At 42.2% G+C, this 18,231-nt stretch overlaps 1 protein-coding gene across 4 annotated transcripts in view; it reads right to left on the bottom strand.

The window, feature by feature from the left end:
* The window catches only part of TMEM63B (transmembrane protein 63B), a 126,499-nt gene that overhangs the window by 42,616 nt on the left and 65,652 nt on the right, over positions 1-18,231 (bottom strand). For 3 of the 4 annotated variants that reach the window (XM_054977679.1, XM_054977695.1, XM_054977688.1), the window contains exons 2-4: positions 9,646-9,832; positions 7,922-8,005; positions 3,886-3,920 (exon numbers count right to left, since the gene is read on the bottom strand). In XM_054977679.1, the coding sequence (XP_054833654.1) occupies positions 3,886-3,920; positions 7,922-8,005; positions 9,646-9,810 (284 nt within the window). In that variant the 5' untranslated portion in view covers positions 9,811-9,832. The remainder of the gene's footprint in view (positions 1-3,885; positions 3,921-7,921; positions 8,006-9,645; positions 9,833-18,231) is intronic. The other variant, XM_054977704.1, reaches the window with a different exon arrangement.

The following is an 18,231-nucleotide window of genomic DNA, read 5'->3' as shown; positions in this document are numbered from 1 at the left end:
ATGTTGCCAGGCAGATTCCAATAGTGGGTTTGCAGCTGTGTGATGCAAGATGTGGGTGCGGATCCCAGTGGGGCTGTGAGAACCCCAGACCTCTCTTAGAGATTGTTGTGATGGGATCTCTTTGACATACAGCTGCCCTCCTCCTCCTGCTGATAGCTGATTCATAGATGAATGTAGGTGTAGAGGAGGAACAGGGGTTGAAGAAGCTGCTGCACAGAGTAAAGGCTTTTCTGCGATGAAAATTCCAGATTGCTACAATGAGGAGGCAGGAAGTGCTATGGAAGAAAAAATGCTCTGTGCTGAAGGCGGTACTGGCATGGCCAAACTGTAACGGTTTGAAGTGTATGAATGTTCCAATGTGACAGCTTTGTTCTTCCCAACAAGGTCTCCGCGCTCAGTTTCTCAGGGGCAGCTCCGTATCTGAGGAACAGCCTACGGCAAGAGGTCAGGGCGGGGGGGCGGGGTCTACTACCCTCATGGTTTTCCAGCCAGGCTGCTAGACAAAACTATTCTGTAGACCTTTAGGGGCAGACTGAGTCTGATCAAAACGGAATATCGTCCTACTGGGGCATAAGATGTTTTAAGTTTGGTTTTTAATATAGTATTATTGTACTATAGACCTGATTTAATTTTTCAAAAATCCAATTGTTATATAATTTATACTACTGTCATCCACCTTAGTTTCTGATATTTTAAATAAATCAATACTAGGGCTGGGTCATCATTAAGGGCTCTGAGCTTATTTTCCAAACCAAAATGCTGTCCTGGAAATGATAGGAAAGATCTTTCCTTATATTCAGAACCTCTATTCTTCCCCATCAAGTAAATATAGTTGGTCTTGAAATATCTGCCATTGAGTGTCAGGACTCCCACGCAAGGTTCAGTGATGACACTTCTTTCTTCAGAGATTAATACTAGCAATAGTCCTGTGACACACTATTTCCCTCTCATATTAGCCAATGTCATGCAGTGGACAGACTGTCAGATTTGGAATGGGGAGACCTGGGTTCAAATCCCTGTTCAGCCAAAAAGCTTGCTGGGTGACTTTGGGCCAGCTGTTTCTCTCAGCCTCACAGGGCTTTTGCTTAAGATGATATATTGGGGGTATGGAGTATTACATTTGCAACCGAGTCTCTTGAAAGATGGATGCAATAAATAATAAATATCCAATTTTGTTGCCCTAGATGGGAAATACAAATTAGGCCTCTCCCTCATAACAGAACAAAAGCAGTCAGTCCAGTGTTCCCTTTAAAAGGCACTCAAATCTCCTATCTGAGGCTCCCATCTCACTCTACTCCATGGGTCAACCCTGATGTTCCAGCTTGTCCTTGGATAGAACACCAAGTTCTGAGGCCTGGGGCATAGCAGTAGGAAGGGGCTGTCTCCCAATTTCTAGCTCTCTTCTTTCAGCTTCAGGAAAATCTACACATTAGGAGCCCACAGAAAACAACATCCCTAAGAGACTAGCTAATCAACTACTTGGGCTTCTGATATTGGTCATGATGAGAGGGCCAAAGGAAGTTACATCAGAAGATAAGTTTCCACTTGGTGACAAGAGTAGCAAATATGCCAGAATTGTTGGCCTGGGCCTCTTATGCCTTCTGCCAGATTAACCCATTATAATAGAAGCAATTGTACTGCTTCCCTGGAGTGCCACAACACTCACCAAGGCCTAGTTAGTTGTACTGTTTTTTCCCCAAAAGGGGAAAAGGTAGAACCTCTTCAGCATGGGTCTTGAACATTTGAGGATGACAAGCTTATGCCCTGTGAACTGTTTGAGCCTTTCTGTATGGAGGTTCAGCATAACAAGTGCCTGCCTAAGATAAAAGACAAGGATTGAATTAACGTAAAGCAGTGGCTTCCTAAATATCTAGCACGGGGGAACGCTTTTTCATCTCAGCTTTTCTGTCAAGGACCCCTCCCCCCACATACTGAAGAAGATTCTAGGGCACGATCAAGGGCATCTCCTCAGTTTGTGTGGGGTGCTGATCAGGCCTGTTGGACCTCACCATCATCCCAAGTGGCATGAGAATGCACCTGAGAGCATACCAGTCCTCTCAAGTTGCAGATTACAAAGGGAGGTCATTAATGGCAGACATATCGCCTGTCTTTCTGGGATACTTGCCTATTCTTTCTTGCCTGCTCTGTGAGGTAACCTTTTGAAGAGCAACTAAGTTTGAAAACTACAGCAATAAAAGCTAAGATGGACCAAGAGTCCTGACCGTTCTCTTTGTTCACAAAGTCTAGATGATGAGGGCATGCAGTAATAGTTCTCAGTGGTTGACAAGCAATGATGGGATTTTGTCACGCTGAAGATTTATCACAAGTTACAAAGGGCTGCCTGTTCCTATATGGACATTCTTATACATTTTAGTAATCTGTGTATCCTCAGTGTCACAAGTACAATGTCACAAGTACATGACAGGGCCTTTTCAGTAGTGGCTTATGACTTGCAAATTCCCTTCCTAAAAGAGGATGACTCCTGTCACATGGCAAGCATTTGGCTTTGTTTAAACTGTTCAGATTGTAGCACTGATACGTGGCTTTATAACTGAGTTATTTTATTTTGTAATCATAAATTTTATTACCTTGACTTTCTTCTATGCTTTATCTCATTTTATTATATGCTTGGGAAGAGTTGAATGAGTGACAGAAATATTTTAAGACATAAATCATAGCCTGAATATTAAAAACCTCTTTGACCTTTAATGTAGGATACAGGTTTTCTGAGGTTACAATGGAAAACATGAAATGTGGATGGTATCATTACTAGGAAACTTAGTTCAATCAAGTTTTGCAGTTGTGGACACATCCATATATATGTCATCCACATTTTCTGTTTGTTATGTGGAAAGCACCGTGTAGCACCACTGTTTGTGCAGCAAACACAGCATGTGAGCTACGTGAATCTGAAGCTGCTCTAAGGACAGCAAAATACAGTCGCTCCAGCTGGCTTGCAGCGGCCGGGGTGAGGCAGAGAGGGGTATGTGTGGTGACCAGGGGAGGAAGGAAGATCAAAGTTTCATAGTCTGGCATTAGGTAGTTTTTATTTTTTAAAGTCATGGTGAACCAGATAAACTAAATTGATTTTGCGGGTCTTGTGGCAAAAGAAAAGCCCTCTGTGACATGCTAGTAGACTGAGGGTCTGGAGGAGGAGAAAATGGCGTGCATGAGGGGTTACTTTCTCTCACACCCTGTCAGGACTTTCTAATATTTTCTCTTATAAAACATGATTTTCTAAAATATGAGATTTTAGCTTTTCTATACACCTTCTTCAAAATATTTTAATAACTATGTAATTTGGTCAGTTAGCATCAATGCAAACATGGAAGCAAGGGATCTTTCAAAGCACTTCCAAGGTTTATTTATTTATTTATTGTCCTTTTCAAGCCTTAATTATTTATATATGTATAATTCACAAACAGACCAAGTGCATTATGTGTATACCTTAGGCATATAAAGTTCCTGAGGTAGCAAAGTTTAACTCTGAGAAGGAAAGAAGTTTGCACAGATTTCAATTTATCCTGAAATTTTATTTCTGTCCCCCAACCCGTAAGACTCAGCCCTCCATGACTTCATAGTTTCCTAAAACCTTACATACCTAGTCTCATCCATATACTTCCAGCCATGCTATAAGTAACTAGATGGAGTCCCAGCCCTCTTGCATATTAACCTTTCCCTACTCACACTAAGGTACTAGACAATAACAGTGCATAGTGATCAGAGTGGACAAAAAATTAAAGCCCTGCTTTCCCAGTGATGATTAGTCTGGAAGCAAAAAGGAAAGCACACTGCAAAAGCAGACGCAGAAAAGTGGAGGAAAAAAGATGAAGGATGGAAAGGGGGTGGGTGGGGGAAGCATCCTGGAAAAAAACAACAACATACTATTCCCGTTCCTCTCGTTCCAACTGCCAGCGTCGCTGCCTGAAGACAGAGAAAAAAAATGAAAAAAGAGTTGTAGACAAACTGAAACTTTCAACAGGATGCTCCTCTCTTACTGAGTGGTCTTTCTAGGTCCTGGGGAGGAATCCCTTGATGAAAATCTGAGACACTCATGTGTCTCTCTGATGGTTTAATGGCATAAATGGATCAGAAGAACTGGGAATAGTCTTTTCCCTTCATTCCACTACCTCTGGCATTGGAGAACCAGTTGTACATTTCCATCAGAGTGTTACATAAAGACATTCACAGGTAGAGATGGGAAGAAGTACAAAACAGGAAGTGCCCTGCCCCCACAAACATAGGGTTGTCTTCACCTGAAGTATGGCAGAACATCTACCTTCTTGTAGAAAGTAGGTCTTTCTCCAGACAAATTGAAATGTAAACCAAATGTGGCTGCACTACTGAAGAAATGAGATTGCGCCATTCCAGCAGAAACTCTCATGTAATATAAGTGATCACAGCTGTAGATGAAACCCATCCCTGTGGAAATGCACCAGCTGATATTTGGGAATGGCCTCTGGAGAAATGCCTCATTTACAGTGCCATCCTAAGAAAAGTTACACCATTTCAAGACTATTGGCTTTGATGTACTTAGGAGTGTAACTCTGCTTAGGATGGCACTGTTAAATGCCCTGGGCCACATCTGTTCCTTCTTACCTTTACCTTCCCCTCCTGTCTTCTATTTTACCTCCTTTCTTCTTCTCTTAAAATTCATATTCAAGCACCTTGGAACAACCTTCCCTTTTTTACGTTACTGTGTAAGATGCCACATGTATTGATGGCACACTAAGCAATGACAACAATGGCAGCAGATATGAGACAACCTTGTTATCATTGTTCTCTGAACAGCCTGGGTTTTTTTGTGATGCCTCCTCTATCAGGGAATCCATGCCACGAGCAAGGAATGCCAAAGAATGCCTTATCGGGGACCTTAGGGTCTAGTGATAATGCTGTCTTTAGTTTTGCTGCCACCCCAGATATTCACCTTTCACAGACACAAACAGCAGACACAACCCAAACAATTACTCTCTCACACACACACATACACGCGTGCACACCTCAGTGGGTTCAGGCCACTGCATAATCACCAAGTGTGAATACATCACAATCACTACACACATTGGTTGTCTGTAAGAACGAACATGAGTTTTAGAAACTCAGTGCGCTTGCCTTTTCTCAGTCCCCAGTAACACTACCCTACTGGCAGAATTCAAAGCTAGATTTCACTCACTATTCAGACCATAAATATACAATTTGTGAGATACTAGAACCGGACAGTAGAAAATAAAGGTAAGGCATATGGAACTCTTGGTTTTAATCTCTCTTTAGAGCCAAAGGCACCAAAAGCTCAACAATTCTGGGTCTGTTTCAAACCCTGTGCATGCTTCCTTATGCTCCCAGGAAGAAAGGCAGGCTATAAATGCAATTAAATAAATACAAATGCATGTGCAGTTATTTAATATTCTCATAATTAAGAACTGTACTGTTCAGGTGGGTTCCTTTTGTTGAACACTCCAGTCTCCTGCTTATATCATATATTAAAGTTCCAGCAACAAGCATTACAGATGGTTATAGTTCTATCTTTCCCTCTGCTCTGCCAAACAAGAGCTTCCAATAACTCAACTTATGCTCCCTTATGCAAAATACTTGTTTGTCCCTTTGGCTCTCAATTTTATGACCACACTGGCACATCCTCAGAACTCACCAAACAAGAACCAGGGCAGGGGAGGAGCAGAAGGTAAGTGGATCTTGTCATTGCCAGCATGCAGCATGGGGTGAGGGTATTAAAGAAGGCTGGCATTTCCATCAGTTGTAGCTGTTCTGGTTCTTCATAGCATTTCTTTTCCTTTAAGCTCTGAGTTTGCCATCTGGGTCACATCTATTAGTTTTTTCTAGCTATCCTTCTCCTACCAGCTTGTGTTGTTTGGTTCAATGTCCCTCGTCTTGAAAAATTCACAAGTGCTTCCTTAGAGGTCAGGAAAGTGGCGGGAGACTTCACACCAGTGTGCTAGAAAAGATGTGGTCTCCAGTCCAGAAAAATCCTAGGAGAAGTGAATGGGGAACATCTCCAGCATGGAGGTACTGGGGCCAAGTACAGAAATGTGTTACTGGACATTCCGAGAAAAGCAAGCAAAGATAACCAGGGAGGCTCTGCCTACCTTCAACATGGGTACCTTGCTCAGTAACACAGTAGTGACATTCTCTGATGTCTGAAGAATGGAGCTCTGTCTCTCGAAAGCTTACACCCTGAAAATCTTGTTGGTCTCTAAGGTGTCACTGGACTCAAATCCTGTTGTTCTACTGCACACCAACCTGGCTAACCATCTAACTATTCTCTGCAGAGATGACATTTCATTTTTCTGAATAAATAAATATGTAATAGCATCTCTCTCATACTTCTCAAGCATCAACAATTGCCAATGCGTCCTAATATGAACCTAATTTTTAAGCTGTTCTTGCAATGTCCCCAGATTTCAATTTCATCCTTTTACTGTCAAAGTAAAAACTCTCAAATATTTGAAATTACTGTATCCATTCTAGAAAAGGAACTATTCTCAGGCACTGTTCCATAAGCCACTATGGAACAGATAAACTGACTTTTACTAACTCCTCTTATTTCCAGAGACAACTCCAGCCTTACAGAAAGTCCATACCCCTTCAAAATCCATCCATTACACTTTAATAGGAAGCCAGGAGAAGCCTGACCATGGTTTTGAAGTCTGTAATAAATTTGCAAATTTCCCCTTGCATCTTTATCCCTCTCACTTGAGCCACAATAATGAGAAATATGTTAAGTTACCTAGGGTATTGTTTCATAATGTAGCCTGAAGGATGAGATAAGGTCAGAAATTGAACATTTGAGATTGATAACACACGGAATTGTTGGATGGAGCACAGAAGGCATCCTGTCTCATTTTCTGAGGCTCTGGCTCTCCATCTCTAACATTCAGCTTCTCTTGATTTGCTTGGGTTCAGCTTCCCCATGAGAGCAGAGGGCTCTCCAAGAGTGGCAATTCTGCGTGGGCCACGCAGGGGTAGGGTGTGGGGCTCAAGGAAGCCATTTTCAGTTGCAAATTCAGCTGTGCAGTCCACATGGGGATGAATCATACAGAATGACAATGCACTAAAAAAATGATGCTGGCCTAAGGCCGCCAAGCTCACTTTTCCCTCCGTGCTCTGAAGATAACTTTGCCTTCCTTGTTCTTCACTCTGGGTTTGCAGGAGCACAGGCAAGGGGCATAACAGCCAGTGGGGATATAATTAGCTATTACTTTTATCAGACCGTTTTCTTATATGAACTTTAATACAAGGCAAAATTTCACCTCTGAATGATTGCCAGCCCTGCCAACTGAAAACTGTACTGTTTATACAAAAGAAATATGTAATACTCAAGACCTCAGCATGCAGCTCTCAACACTATTTGAAAACAAACTATCAAAGACCTGCCTTCTCTCCACAAGCTGTTTTGTAGGCTAAAAAGCTATGGCGGCATTGCATATCTTGAATCAGGTTTCCTTCCCTCTGTACTCCATCTCTTGGTGGACTGTCTCTGGCTCTTCAGGGCTGTGAATTGCCAAATAATCCTTTTATGACTCTTATACCTACATGAAGGGCTGGCCATATGGCTACACTTCCTTCCATATCCCTAATGGATGAAGAGTATGTTCTGGGATAGTCAAGCAGCTACAGTGAGCCCCTGAACAGCCAAAAACTGAAACAGCCAATAGGAAGATCTAGTGGCTAACTACAAGCAGCCTCCTGCAAGTCAAGTGTCTTGGCTAGATAGACAACCCTTTAATAACCTCATTTGGGCCTACAGTAATCTGCTAGAAGGAGGTAACTAGAAGAGATTCTGATTCAGAGTCTTAAGCTGTTGGGCCTGCTAAGGCTTCTGTTTCAGAAATTCTAAGCTCACCCTAGCTGTCATTTTACACAAGAGGATGCTTGTCCACTGTTCAGTCAAAAGAAATAGCTGTACTTGCCTGTCAGCATCAGTCACCAATGCTAGGCGCCCATAATCCCAGGCCACTTTACGTAAAATGGAAAAAACAAACAGCAGCACCTGCAGAAAGGCAAATAAGGAAAAATAAGGCAAAGCTCCACTCACTCCTGTCCACCACCCAGCCCAGGCGGCAGTACAGATGACTGTTGCTTAATCAGCTCCAAATGTGTGCAATAAGGAAGTTGGTCTTACTGCATTTAAAAAAACATATATTTGGTCTGTTTGCCGTAAGTCAACCACTTTACAGAATACTACTAGTAATTGAAGGCTACTGAAACTGTAAGGAAGTCTGTACATGTACTTTGTCGTGTACTCTCAACTTTCACTGTGGAAGAAAGATTCTAGCCTTCACAGCTGTTGAAACAGATTTGAAAACATGCTGCAGCAACTATCCTTAAAAGCACCTCAATTACCCGTGATATTTTGCCAGCCGCCTACCTCAGAGGCAGGTAGAAAGGGTTGCAGCAACATGGAGCGGCCTGACAGCCCTGTCTCTGTGGCAAAGCACCATTTCGAGCAGTGCTATGGAGCTGATAAGGAGGTGGAATTTATTTAGAAAATGTCTCTCTCATACACTGTCCAGAACCTGCCAACTTGCCAGAGGTACAGGGAAAATCTCTCTCTCATGTTTATATCTAATTAAGAAAAAAAACATGGTTTGGTATTAAATTTATAAGGAATTGACTATTTCAGTGAATAATTGCAGTTATGGCTCCTAGGGTTCTGGTTATAACCTTTAAAGTCCTTCACAACCTGGGACCCACATATTTGAAGGACTGTCTTGTTCCATATATCCCTCTGACACCTACACAGTCTTAGGCAGCCACTTGTTGGTGATCCTGCCTCTTAGGATGGCCTGTCTGGCATCAACCAGAACTCAGGCCTTTTCCATTGCTCTGGGGAATGGTCTCCTTGAGGAGGTAAAGGGATTCCCCACCATGGAGAACTTCAGGAGGTGCTACAAGGCCTCTCTGTTTGCCAGGGCTTTTGAGGAGGTTTAAATGGCAGGCGTCTTTTAAGGAGGGGAAATTTGGGGGTTATTTTATTTTGGTTTTAACTGTAAATGTTTTAAATCTACTATTGTAAACTGCCTTAAATCACAAGGAAAAGAGAGCAAAATGTTTATATAAACAAACAGGTAGCAAGTCTGACCTTCCAAACTACTTGCATTTGATACCCTTGGGCTAGAAAAACTCCTATTAAATAATGGCTTGAAATGCTTCTTGCAAAAACTAATCTCCCTCAAAAGCCAAACTCAGAATAAAAGTGAACGAACTGGGCTTACAATCATTTTTAAAATTAATCCCTGCACACAACAACGAAAACCACTGTAATTTTTTTCACACAAAGAAACACAGTAACAGAGACAGGCACATGTTTTCAGCAGCAGAAACGCCATGGCTGCATCTTTACTTTCTCCTGTGGCCAAGCCCCCTAAGAATGACTATTATGTTGCCACTGAAGATGCAGCCAGAGAGTCAAAGGGAAAGCTAGGCTGGGTGAGGTAACTTGCCTCAGACAGCAGACTTTAGGGTTCCATTAAAGAACAACAAACTGTTAATTGGTTTGCTATTATATTTTTATCACCATGTGAGAATTTAGGTATTCTGCCTCAGACCCCCCAATACACTTTGAGCTGCCTCTGGATAAGGAGTGGAGTCTCATGTCAATTCAGGCTATCAGTGTGCCGCCATACTTACAAGAAAGCACATAAAATCGAGGGCGAGGACAGTAGGCACCCCTCCAAAGGGTAAGCCTTGCAGCACAGTGCTGCGGATGCGGGCACTGTAGCAGTAATCCTTGGTGCTGCAGTTGCTGCAGGTAGCCCCTGTTGAGCCCAGGGCGGCAATCACAAAGGGAAGCATCTCTATCGCTTCATCGTCTTACCTACCAAAGGAAGAGAAAAGGCCAGTTAGAGGCAAACAAGAGGGTCCCACCCATCTGGCACCTCAGAGAAGAAGAAAACTGCAGAGGATCTTTTTAAAAATGGTTTTATTTGAAAAGATAAATAGAAATGACAATAGAAAGTGCATAGAAGCTTATACAGAATAGAAAATATTACATTTAAACTACAACAGAAAAGTATATTCAAAATATGTGGCAACCCAACTAGCTTATGGGATAGTTCTCTCCTTAATTGCTTATACCTAAAATTTAATATCAATAGTTTTTAATCAGTCATCTCTTCCATGTTTTATACTCAATATTTTTTAAGGTATCTGTGTTATGATTGCTCTATTTTCATATTAATTACTCTTAAATTTTTCTTTGCTTCGAGCAAAGTAATCAAAGAAATCTTTCCACTTTTGCTAGAATTCCTATATTAGACTATTATGCACATAAGAACCACAGAGGATCTTGAGGGACCAGTTTTCCCACTTTAATCTCCCAGCTCCTTTGGCCTCTTCAGTGTCGTAAACAAGATATTGATCATATGTTTTTGATCTTCCTTTTAACTAAAAAGGAAGACGAGACAAGTCACAGTATAGAATAGCCTGGCAACCTTCAGTGCAAGAGAGCACACTTTTAGTGCTGGAAACTATGAAAGCTGAGGTAAACAAAAAAATTGTCAGCTGGTAAGAATGTGTTCATGACCATGCTCCCACAGTGCAAACTGCAGAGCCAGTTTGGTGTAGTGGTTAAGAGTGCAGGACTCTAATCTGGAGAGCCGGGTTTGATTCCCCACTCCTCCACTTGAAGCCAGCTGGGTGACCTTGGGTCAGTCACAGCTTCCTGGAGCTCTCTCAGCCCCACCCACCTCACAGGGTGTTTTGTTGTGGGGATAATAGTAACATACTTTGTAAACCTCTCTGAGTGGGCATTAAGTTGTCCTGAAGGGCAGTATATAAATCGAATGTTGTTGTTGCTGCTGCTGCTGCTGCTGCTGTTGTTATTATTAACATGAAGGCAGTGAAATTAATTTCTATGCTCATGAACAACACACAAGCACCCTATTTTCTAGAGCAGTCAGGAAGAGGCTTCCAAAGAACCCCCAATCAGGGGAGGTGACAGCTAGCCAATTAAAATTTATTTGAAAAATAATTTTCTCTATTGTATTAATACTGAATGAAAAGTAGAATGGTCTTGAAATAAGACGATTCTAGTGAATAAAGTCTCTGGTATTTTACTCCATGAGAGACTTTTACACTCACAGGTTTCTGACAGTGGAGAATACGTGGAATTCTGCCCCAATGAATCCTCCCTCTTCTATGGCATCAACCCAGGTGCCCTTCCTTTTGACAGTCATGCTACAGGATGCATATCTCCACGGATGGTCAGATTATGAAAAGGAACATATTAAAAATGATAAAGACTGGACCTATAACTGCTGCATACTCATGACATCAGATAATATATAACTAAAATGTATGATTTTTGAAAGGGAAAAAAAGCCTGCAGAGTACATTAGCCAGCAATTCGTCTCTTCTGGAATATGACTCAGTAGTTTGGAAGCACTCAGGAGATCCAGAAAGGGTATCTGGCTATATTCTTAACTGCTTTGGTATTGAACCGAGAATGTGAAATCCTCCTACTCCTGGTATTCAAATGCACCCCCCCCCCCCGCCCAAGCTGGAATTATTTGATGATATTAGAGGAAAATACAACACTAGCCAAGTGTACAATTTGTTCTGTACAAGTGAACAAAACACGTGGTCATAGCTTCTCCTTTTCTCTAATTGGAAAATTTATTTAATTTTTAATTCTAATTTATTTGTTTGAATTATTTATTTAAAACATTTGTATGCTGCCTTTCTTCTCAGTTTGGGAGCCAGTTTGGTGCAGTGGTTAAGAGCGGCAGGACTCTAATCTGGAGAACCAGATTTGATTCCCCACTCCTCCACTTGAAGCCAGATGGGTGACCTTGGGTCAATCACAGCTTTCAGGAGCTCTCTCAGCCCCACCCGCCTGACAGGGTGATTGTTGTGGGGATAATAATACACTTTGTAAACCACTCTGAGTGGGTGTTAAGTTGTCCTGAAGGGCAGTATATAAATCTAATGTTATTATGAATATGATTATTATTAAATAGGGTTGCCAAGGCAGCACATATTTTAAAAAATTAAAATGTTTTAAACAATTTTAAGTTAAAACAACATTTAAAATAGTATAACAATAATTAAATTAACACATGCACACCAACAAACAACACCAAGAACAGGGAGGAGGGCCAATTACAGTTATTGAGAGTATGCCAAACAAAACAAAAGAAGTCCTCACCTGCTGACAGAAGACAGCAATGGAGGAGAACAGACAAGTCTCCCTTGCTTCTCTGGATCCAAAAGAATGAGGGGGGGGAAGGGTGAATATTTGTCCGTCAGAATTAAAACAATGCTGAAGCCTACTTAACATCTAAATTTAACTGCAGATCAAATAGGAGTGAGAGACTCTTTAGATCTAGCACTGAATAGTGGTAAATGCCACCCATCCAAGTTTTTATTCAGTCGGTTCTATTTTGCTTGAAAACCACATCAGCATCCCAGCAGCAGCACTACTTTCTGGTTGGTAATGATGATTGATGCTTTGCGCAGAACTTGTATTGTTATATCACATGACCCCTTTCCCAAGTTAATTTCTAAGGACTTGAATGAGGCATGCTCACATGGACTCATGCTGGCAGAGAATGGTAAACAAAGGGACAGAAGAGTATTGATTGGCAAGTGGTGCCTTCAGGGAATCACCACAAGGCTAGGACTTCACTCTCTTAATAGGGGACACAAAGGATCTGGGAAGGGAGCCATGTAGTGCATTAAATTAAATTCAGGAGGTGAAGTGAAAAGATAGGGAGATACTGCTGTTACTGCAGATGGATGATGAGACAAAAAAAAAGCAGAGCAGCAGCATGGAGCTTTGAGATAGCAAGTGGGAGCAACCACTGCAAGATTCCATTAGGTAAAATTAATGAGACAGATACCAGTGGGAAGCCAGTGGAATGGAGAAACTGTGAGTAACATGGGTGGAGAGTAGAATATGTAGTCAGCAAGGGTGAAGAGATAGGAATAGGCAGAGCTTTTCAATGGCAAAAAGGAGCTTCTGATGAGACAGAGGCACCACCCGGCCAGACTGAATGCACAGCAGCTCTTATTCAGAAGCCTAGATGTGGTTTGAGACTATGGGCTTTTCCATATGCTTGACTTATTCCTGATTTTCTTAACACTCAATATACAAGCATTGCAATTGGTTTGGGTGTGGTTCTTCCACACATCTCTCTTCATTTTGCATTTTTGCAGTTGTTGAGTCAATTCATTTTCTTCCTTAAATAATTAGGATTTTCAAGCAAGGGTGCTATCATCATTGATGACCTCATCAGTGATGTCACAGCAATCCCTTTTATTTTTTTGTGCATTCTTATGTTGCTATATTGATATACGGGCTGAATTTTTAAAAAAAGATTTTAAAAATGTACAGACTGCCAGTCTTTGCCTGGGGAAGCCTAAAAGGGAAGCAGCTTGGCCTCTCATACCTAAGCCTCACACCTGTGTCCAAACTGGAGACCTCTGCCCAGGATGACCCAGAGCCAGGAGGTGGAGGCTGACACTGGTGGGGCAAACTGGCTTCAGTGGGGATGGAGTCTGGAGGAGCAATGGCAACATCCTTTTCCAACTGTGCTGCTTTCTGTAGCCAGAAGTGGCTGGCCACCCTTACCTTTGTTGGGCTACCAGGCCATTTGCATTTTTTTTTAAAAGTCAAATCCATATCACTATATTTACCTAGCGTTATAATAAGAGGTGCAGCAGCTTCCCTGAATTGCCAGCTTTCATTAAAATAAAAATTAAGTCTCTAGCCCCTTATCCTGCAGAGAGATAAGGGAAAAGGCGTATCTCTGCAACAGAAGGGACTAAAAATGTACTTTTAAAAAAATGAAAGCTGGGAATTCAGAGAATTTACTGCAAGTATTGTTACAAAGGTATGTTGATATTATGATATGAAAATGACAATTTAAAAAGATAGAAAAGAAAACCAAGAGGAAGGGAAAGAAAAGTGGGGGGAATGGACTGGTTCGAGGATGACAAACATCTAATAATGAAAAAGTGGGTTGAAGGTGGGTAGAAGAAAAACAAAACTGAAAGAAACATGCAAAAGGAAAAAAACTGGCTCAAAATCAAGTTCCAGAAAAAGACTGGGGATTGCTGAGAGCCAGCATGACACAGCGGTTTGAATGCTGGACTAGGGTCTGGGAAGTACAGGTTAGAAGTTCACTGAGTGATCTTTGGCAAGTCACACATCCTCAGCCTACTCTACCTTACAAGATTTTTGTGTGGATAATATGGAGGAGAGGAGCATGATGTGAGCCCCTTTGGATCCCCACAGGGGAGGAAGTCAGAGTATAAATAAAGTGGAATAAGTAAAATAAAAGAAAGTGATTTCATAAGAACTAGAAAAAAACCGGGGGGAAATATCAAAAATAAGAAAGCTAAAACTAAAGGCAAAAATTTAAAAAGTGTGCAGAAATCAGGGGATAAACAAAAACAGTATGTGCCCATAATTGATGGGAAAACCTGCATGGGAAACCCCTATGAGGCTCCCATTCAGGGGCAGTGGGTTTTCACACCCAGCATTAGCCAAGTCTGACCCACATTCCCCAGGGAAGTTCTCCTGCACAGCCCTTGGTCATATAAATGGGTGTGGCCCACAGGGAGGGTGTGATCCATGTGAATGTGTGGGCAGGGGAGCCAACTGTATTTGCTGCCATACCCCTAGCACCTTTTGTTGTAGAGATCTCCATTTTACATCACTGTCAGCTTACTGCTATTCAGGGTTTTTTTTTTAATACCTGGAAATATAGTTGCTGATTGCCTCCTTTGGGATGTGGAACAGACATCCTGCTCAAAGCTGCACAGAATATCTATGAAGCCCACTGCAGCGAATAGGATGGATATATGTCTGTAAGGGAACTCACTGAGATAATAATCAATCTTAATATTTATATAACACTTTTAATAAATGTTCTGAGCCCTTCCTATGCATTCGCAGTCATCTCTATATAGTTGTGTAAGGCAGTGTACTATTAGCAGCTCTATAGCACAGATGAAGGGCACAGGCTGAGAGAGAATGCTTTCTTAAATAGCATTTTTACTATTTTGCAACTACAGACTAACACTGGAACTGCTTCCTTAAAGACACTTAGAAATTTGAACTAGGGGCTCCTAGCTCCTGTGTTGTAGTAGTCAGAGTGTCAGACTAAGACCCTGATTCAAATCCTTACTCTGCCTTGGAAGCTTGGGCCAGTCACACACTCTCAGTCTAACGGAGGAGAGTGACATAAGTTGCTTTGGACTTACCTTGAGGAGAAAGGCGAGTTATAAGCAAAGTAGATAAATACCTCACACTATCTACCACCACGCTGTGCTGTAGCACTTGCCATGGATTCCACTATGTTGCTTACTTGGTTTAACAGCTCTCTTGGGAAGTCAGGATACATGTGAGGAGGAGGTGGAAGAATGTATCGTTCAGAAGAAGAACCAGGCAATAAAGTGTTGGTGGCTTAACAGTGTAATGGCAACCTACCCTTGAGACTAGGCTGCAGTTAACCCCCAATGATAACACTTTTAAGTGCTTTCTCCTGAAAAAGCTAACTGCAAGTCCTCTGTAAATTAAAGTTCACAGCTGAAAGCGGGCCCTTATCATCAGCCATGAGCCTGAGTTTCCTTGCATCTTGAGGTTGCCTGGTTACACCAACTTCCTCTGAGTCTCAGTTTCAGATCTTTCCATGAAATTTTGAAAACCACATGCTAATTAGTCTACTCAGTCACAGTTACACGAATGAATGGTTATTACAGCCAATTAGATACAAATCAGAAGTTCAAAGTTCTTTGAGAGCAACAGCAAGATACGAGAGCAAAGGAAGATATTAGGTGAGACTGCAGTTTGAATTCTCCTGGGCCAGACTACAGTTTGTTCAGTTAGGCTCAGCTATCAGTAGCTATCCCTACTAATTAAAATTGCGCAACCACTTCAGTATTAATAATGCGGGCTGGAATTCTATAGAATACGCATGAGATGTGTTTCTTTCCTGTCCCCTTTTCAAAATTTGAAATGTTGATGCTTGAAACTGTAAGAGTTGCACGGGGGAAAAAAGGAGGTGCATTGGGTAGGGGTGGACCTGGTTGACACTGCTTCTATGCCAATAGACATTTCTCCTGACTAGAGATGGGAACGGACAGGAAAAACCCACAGGCTGTGGGTCCATGGTGTTTCACGGACCACGAACTTTTCATGGTCCAGTGCCAGTTCGCGAACAGACCAGTTTGTGGGTCCGGGCTGGCGTCAAAGCACTTTAACCCCCCCCCTTGCTCCAGCTGACTGGTGGGCCAGCCAGTTAACTGGAGCAACGGGGGATTTAAATGTTAAAGCACCCCTGGTGCTGCTTGTGAGTGGCGCTGGGAACACTTTAACTCCCCCCTTGCTCCAGCTGACTGGCGGGCCTTGCTAGAGGGGCAGGGAGGTTTCAATGGACCACGGACCAACAGTCTGGCAAAAAGTCCATGGGGTCTGTGGAAAACGGCCATCCTACGACCTGCCAGTTTGCAAACACTGAACCAGCCCAGTCCATGTTAAATTTTGGTCCATTTTCCGGTCCATGCCCACCTCTACTGTGGACGGAAAAGGGGAGGCCAATTTTCCTGGTGGATCTTAATCACTGAAGCAACTTTAAATGTGCTAAAAGTACCCTATCAGTCCAATTTCTGTGGCTCTCAGTTACACACCCCCAGTCTATAGGTCAAAGGTTAGAAAATGGAATGATCAACAGCAACTGCAGAAATCACTCAGGCAAGTACAGAGCCTTGTGCTACTGAAGCATGCCCTCCATTCCAGCCCACATATGCAACATTTAAGCACAACGTAAGCTTGGCCAATGCAGTGAGGTGCCACAACACACTTATTATCAAGTGTAGTGGATCCTGTTAAATGGAACTACTTACTGTTCACCCAGGCTTTCTATTTTGTTAAGGACCCAAACAGCTTACAAAAAATGTGAGAAATATAATAAAGCACTGACTATATCATTAAAACAATAATTAAAAACAAGGTAGTCCAATAAATATACAAAACTGGCAGTGTACAAGCTGAAATCTCAGCAGTCTGTTTCAATTTTGTCACTCTGTACACTGTCCTGAAAACTTCCTGGCTCTTGTACATAAACGGACAGTGCGTTAACCTGGCAAGTCACATCTCTCCTCTCTGGTGAGGGAATATGGTCTGCTAATTTTTAGCAGTGTGGCTACAGCTTTTAAAAAGTACTATTCCTTATACTTCACATGGGAATTGCCCATGTCATGATGTTACCACCCTAAAATTCACTAATTTTCAACAAAAGAACTTTAAAAGGAGGCTACAGCGTGGAATTGATAAGCTACATTTTATCAAGAAATTGCATTGAGAGACCGTGTTTAGGGGTGTGCACCCAAAAGATTCAGGTTTCCTGCTTCGGGTTTACCCAAAGCAGGAAAAAAATTCAGAAAAAACTGAAACCCAAAGCAGCAAGCAGCTTCGGGTTTGAGTATTTAAGCTGATTCGGATTAGGGAAGATTCAACCATTGTTTCCACGGGATAACACTGCTCCCAGCTATATGAGGGCCTGAGGGCACATTTTCTTCCCTAATGCCACATTTGCAGGGGACCCTTTCCCAACTCTCCTCTCACTACCACCCAAGTTTCAGGGAAATTGGACTTCGGGGGGCCATGTTATAGCCCCCACAAAGAAGATGCCCCCAACTGCTGCTGATCTCCATTGTTCCCTATGGGGAAAATGGGGAGAAGGGGGTTCCCAGGTGGCTGGGGGTAGCATTTTGCAAGTAAAATGCACCAAGCCTGCAGGGGACCCTCTCCCTATCCTCCTCTCATGACCACCCAAGTTTCAGGGAGATTGAACTTCGGGGGGGGGATGTTATGGCCCCCTAAAGAAGGTGCCCCAGCTGCATTATTCCCTATAAGGACTAACCTTCATGCCAGAGAATTACACTAAGAAAAAATTAATTTAATATACACAAAGCAGACACTCTTGCTACTAGAACTAAACTGAAGCCTGTCCCCATAATCAAACGAATGCAAGGGGAACAACTTCACACCAGAGAATCACACTAAGAAAAAAATAATTTAAAATACATAAACCCCTATGAAGCAGGGATACTCTTGCTACTAGAAGTAAATTGAAGCCCCCCTCCCCAACAACCAAACTAATGCAAGAAGAACAACTTCACACCAGAGAAACACCAGAGAATCACACTAAGAAAAAATTAATTTAAAATACATAAAACCATATGAAGCAGAGACACTCTTGTAACTAG

This window comes from Eublepharis macularius, chromosome 1 (genome assembly GCF_028583425.1).
Source record: "Eublepharis macularius isolate TG4126 chromosome 1, MPM_Emac_v1.0, whole genome shotgun sequence".
NCBI classification, from domain to species: Eukaryota; Metazoa; Chordata; class Lepidosauria; order Squamata; family Eublepharidae; genus Eublepharis; species Eublepharis macularius.
Note: the sequence above shows the minus strand (reverse complement) of the source record. Positions and strands in the feature narration are given on the sequence as shown.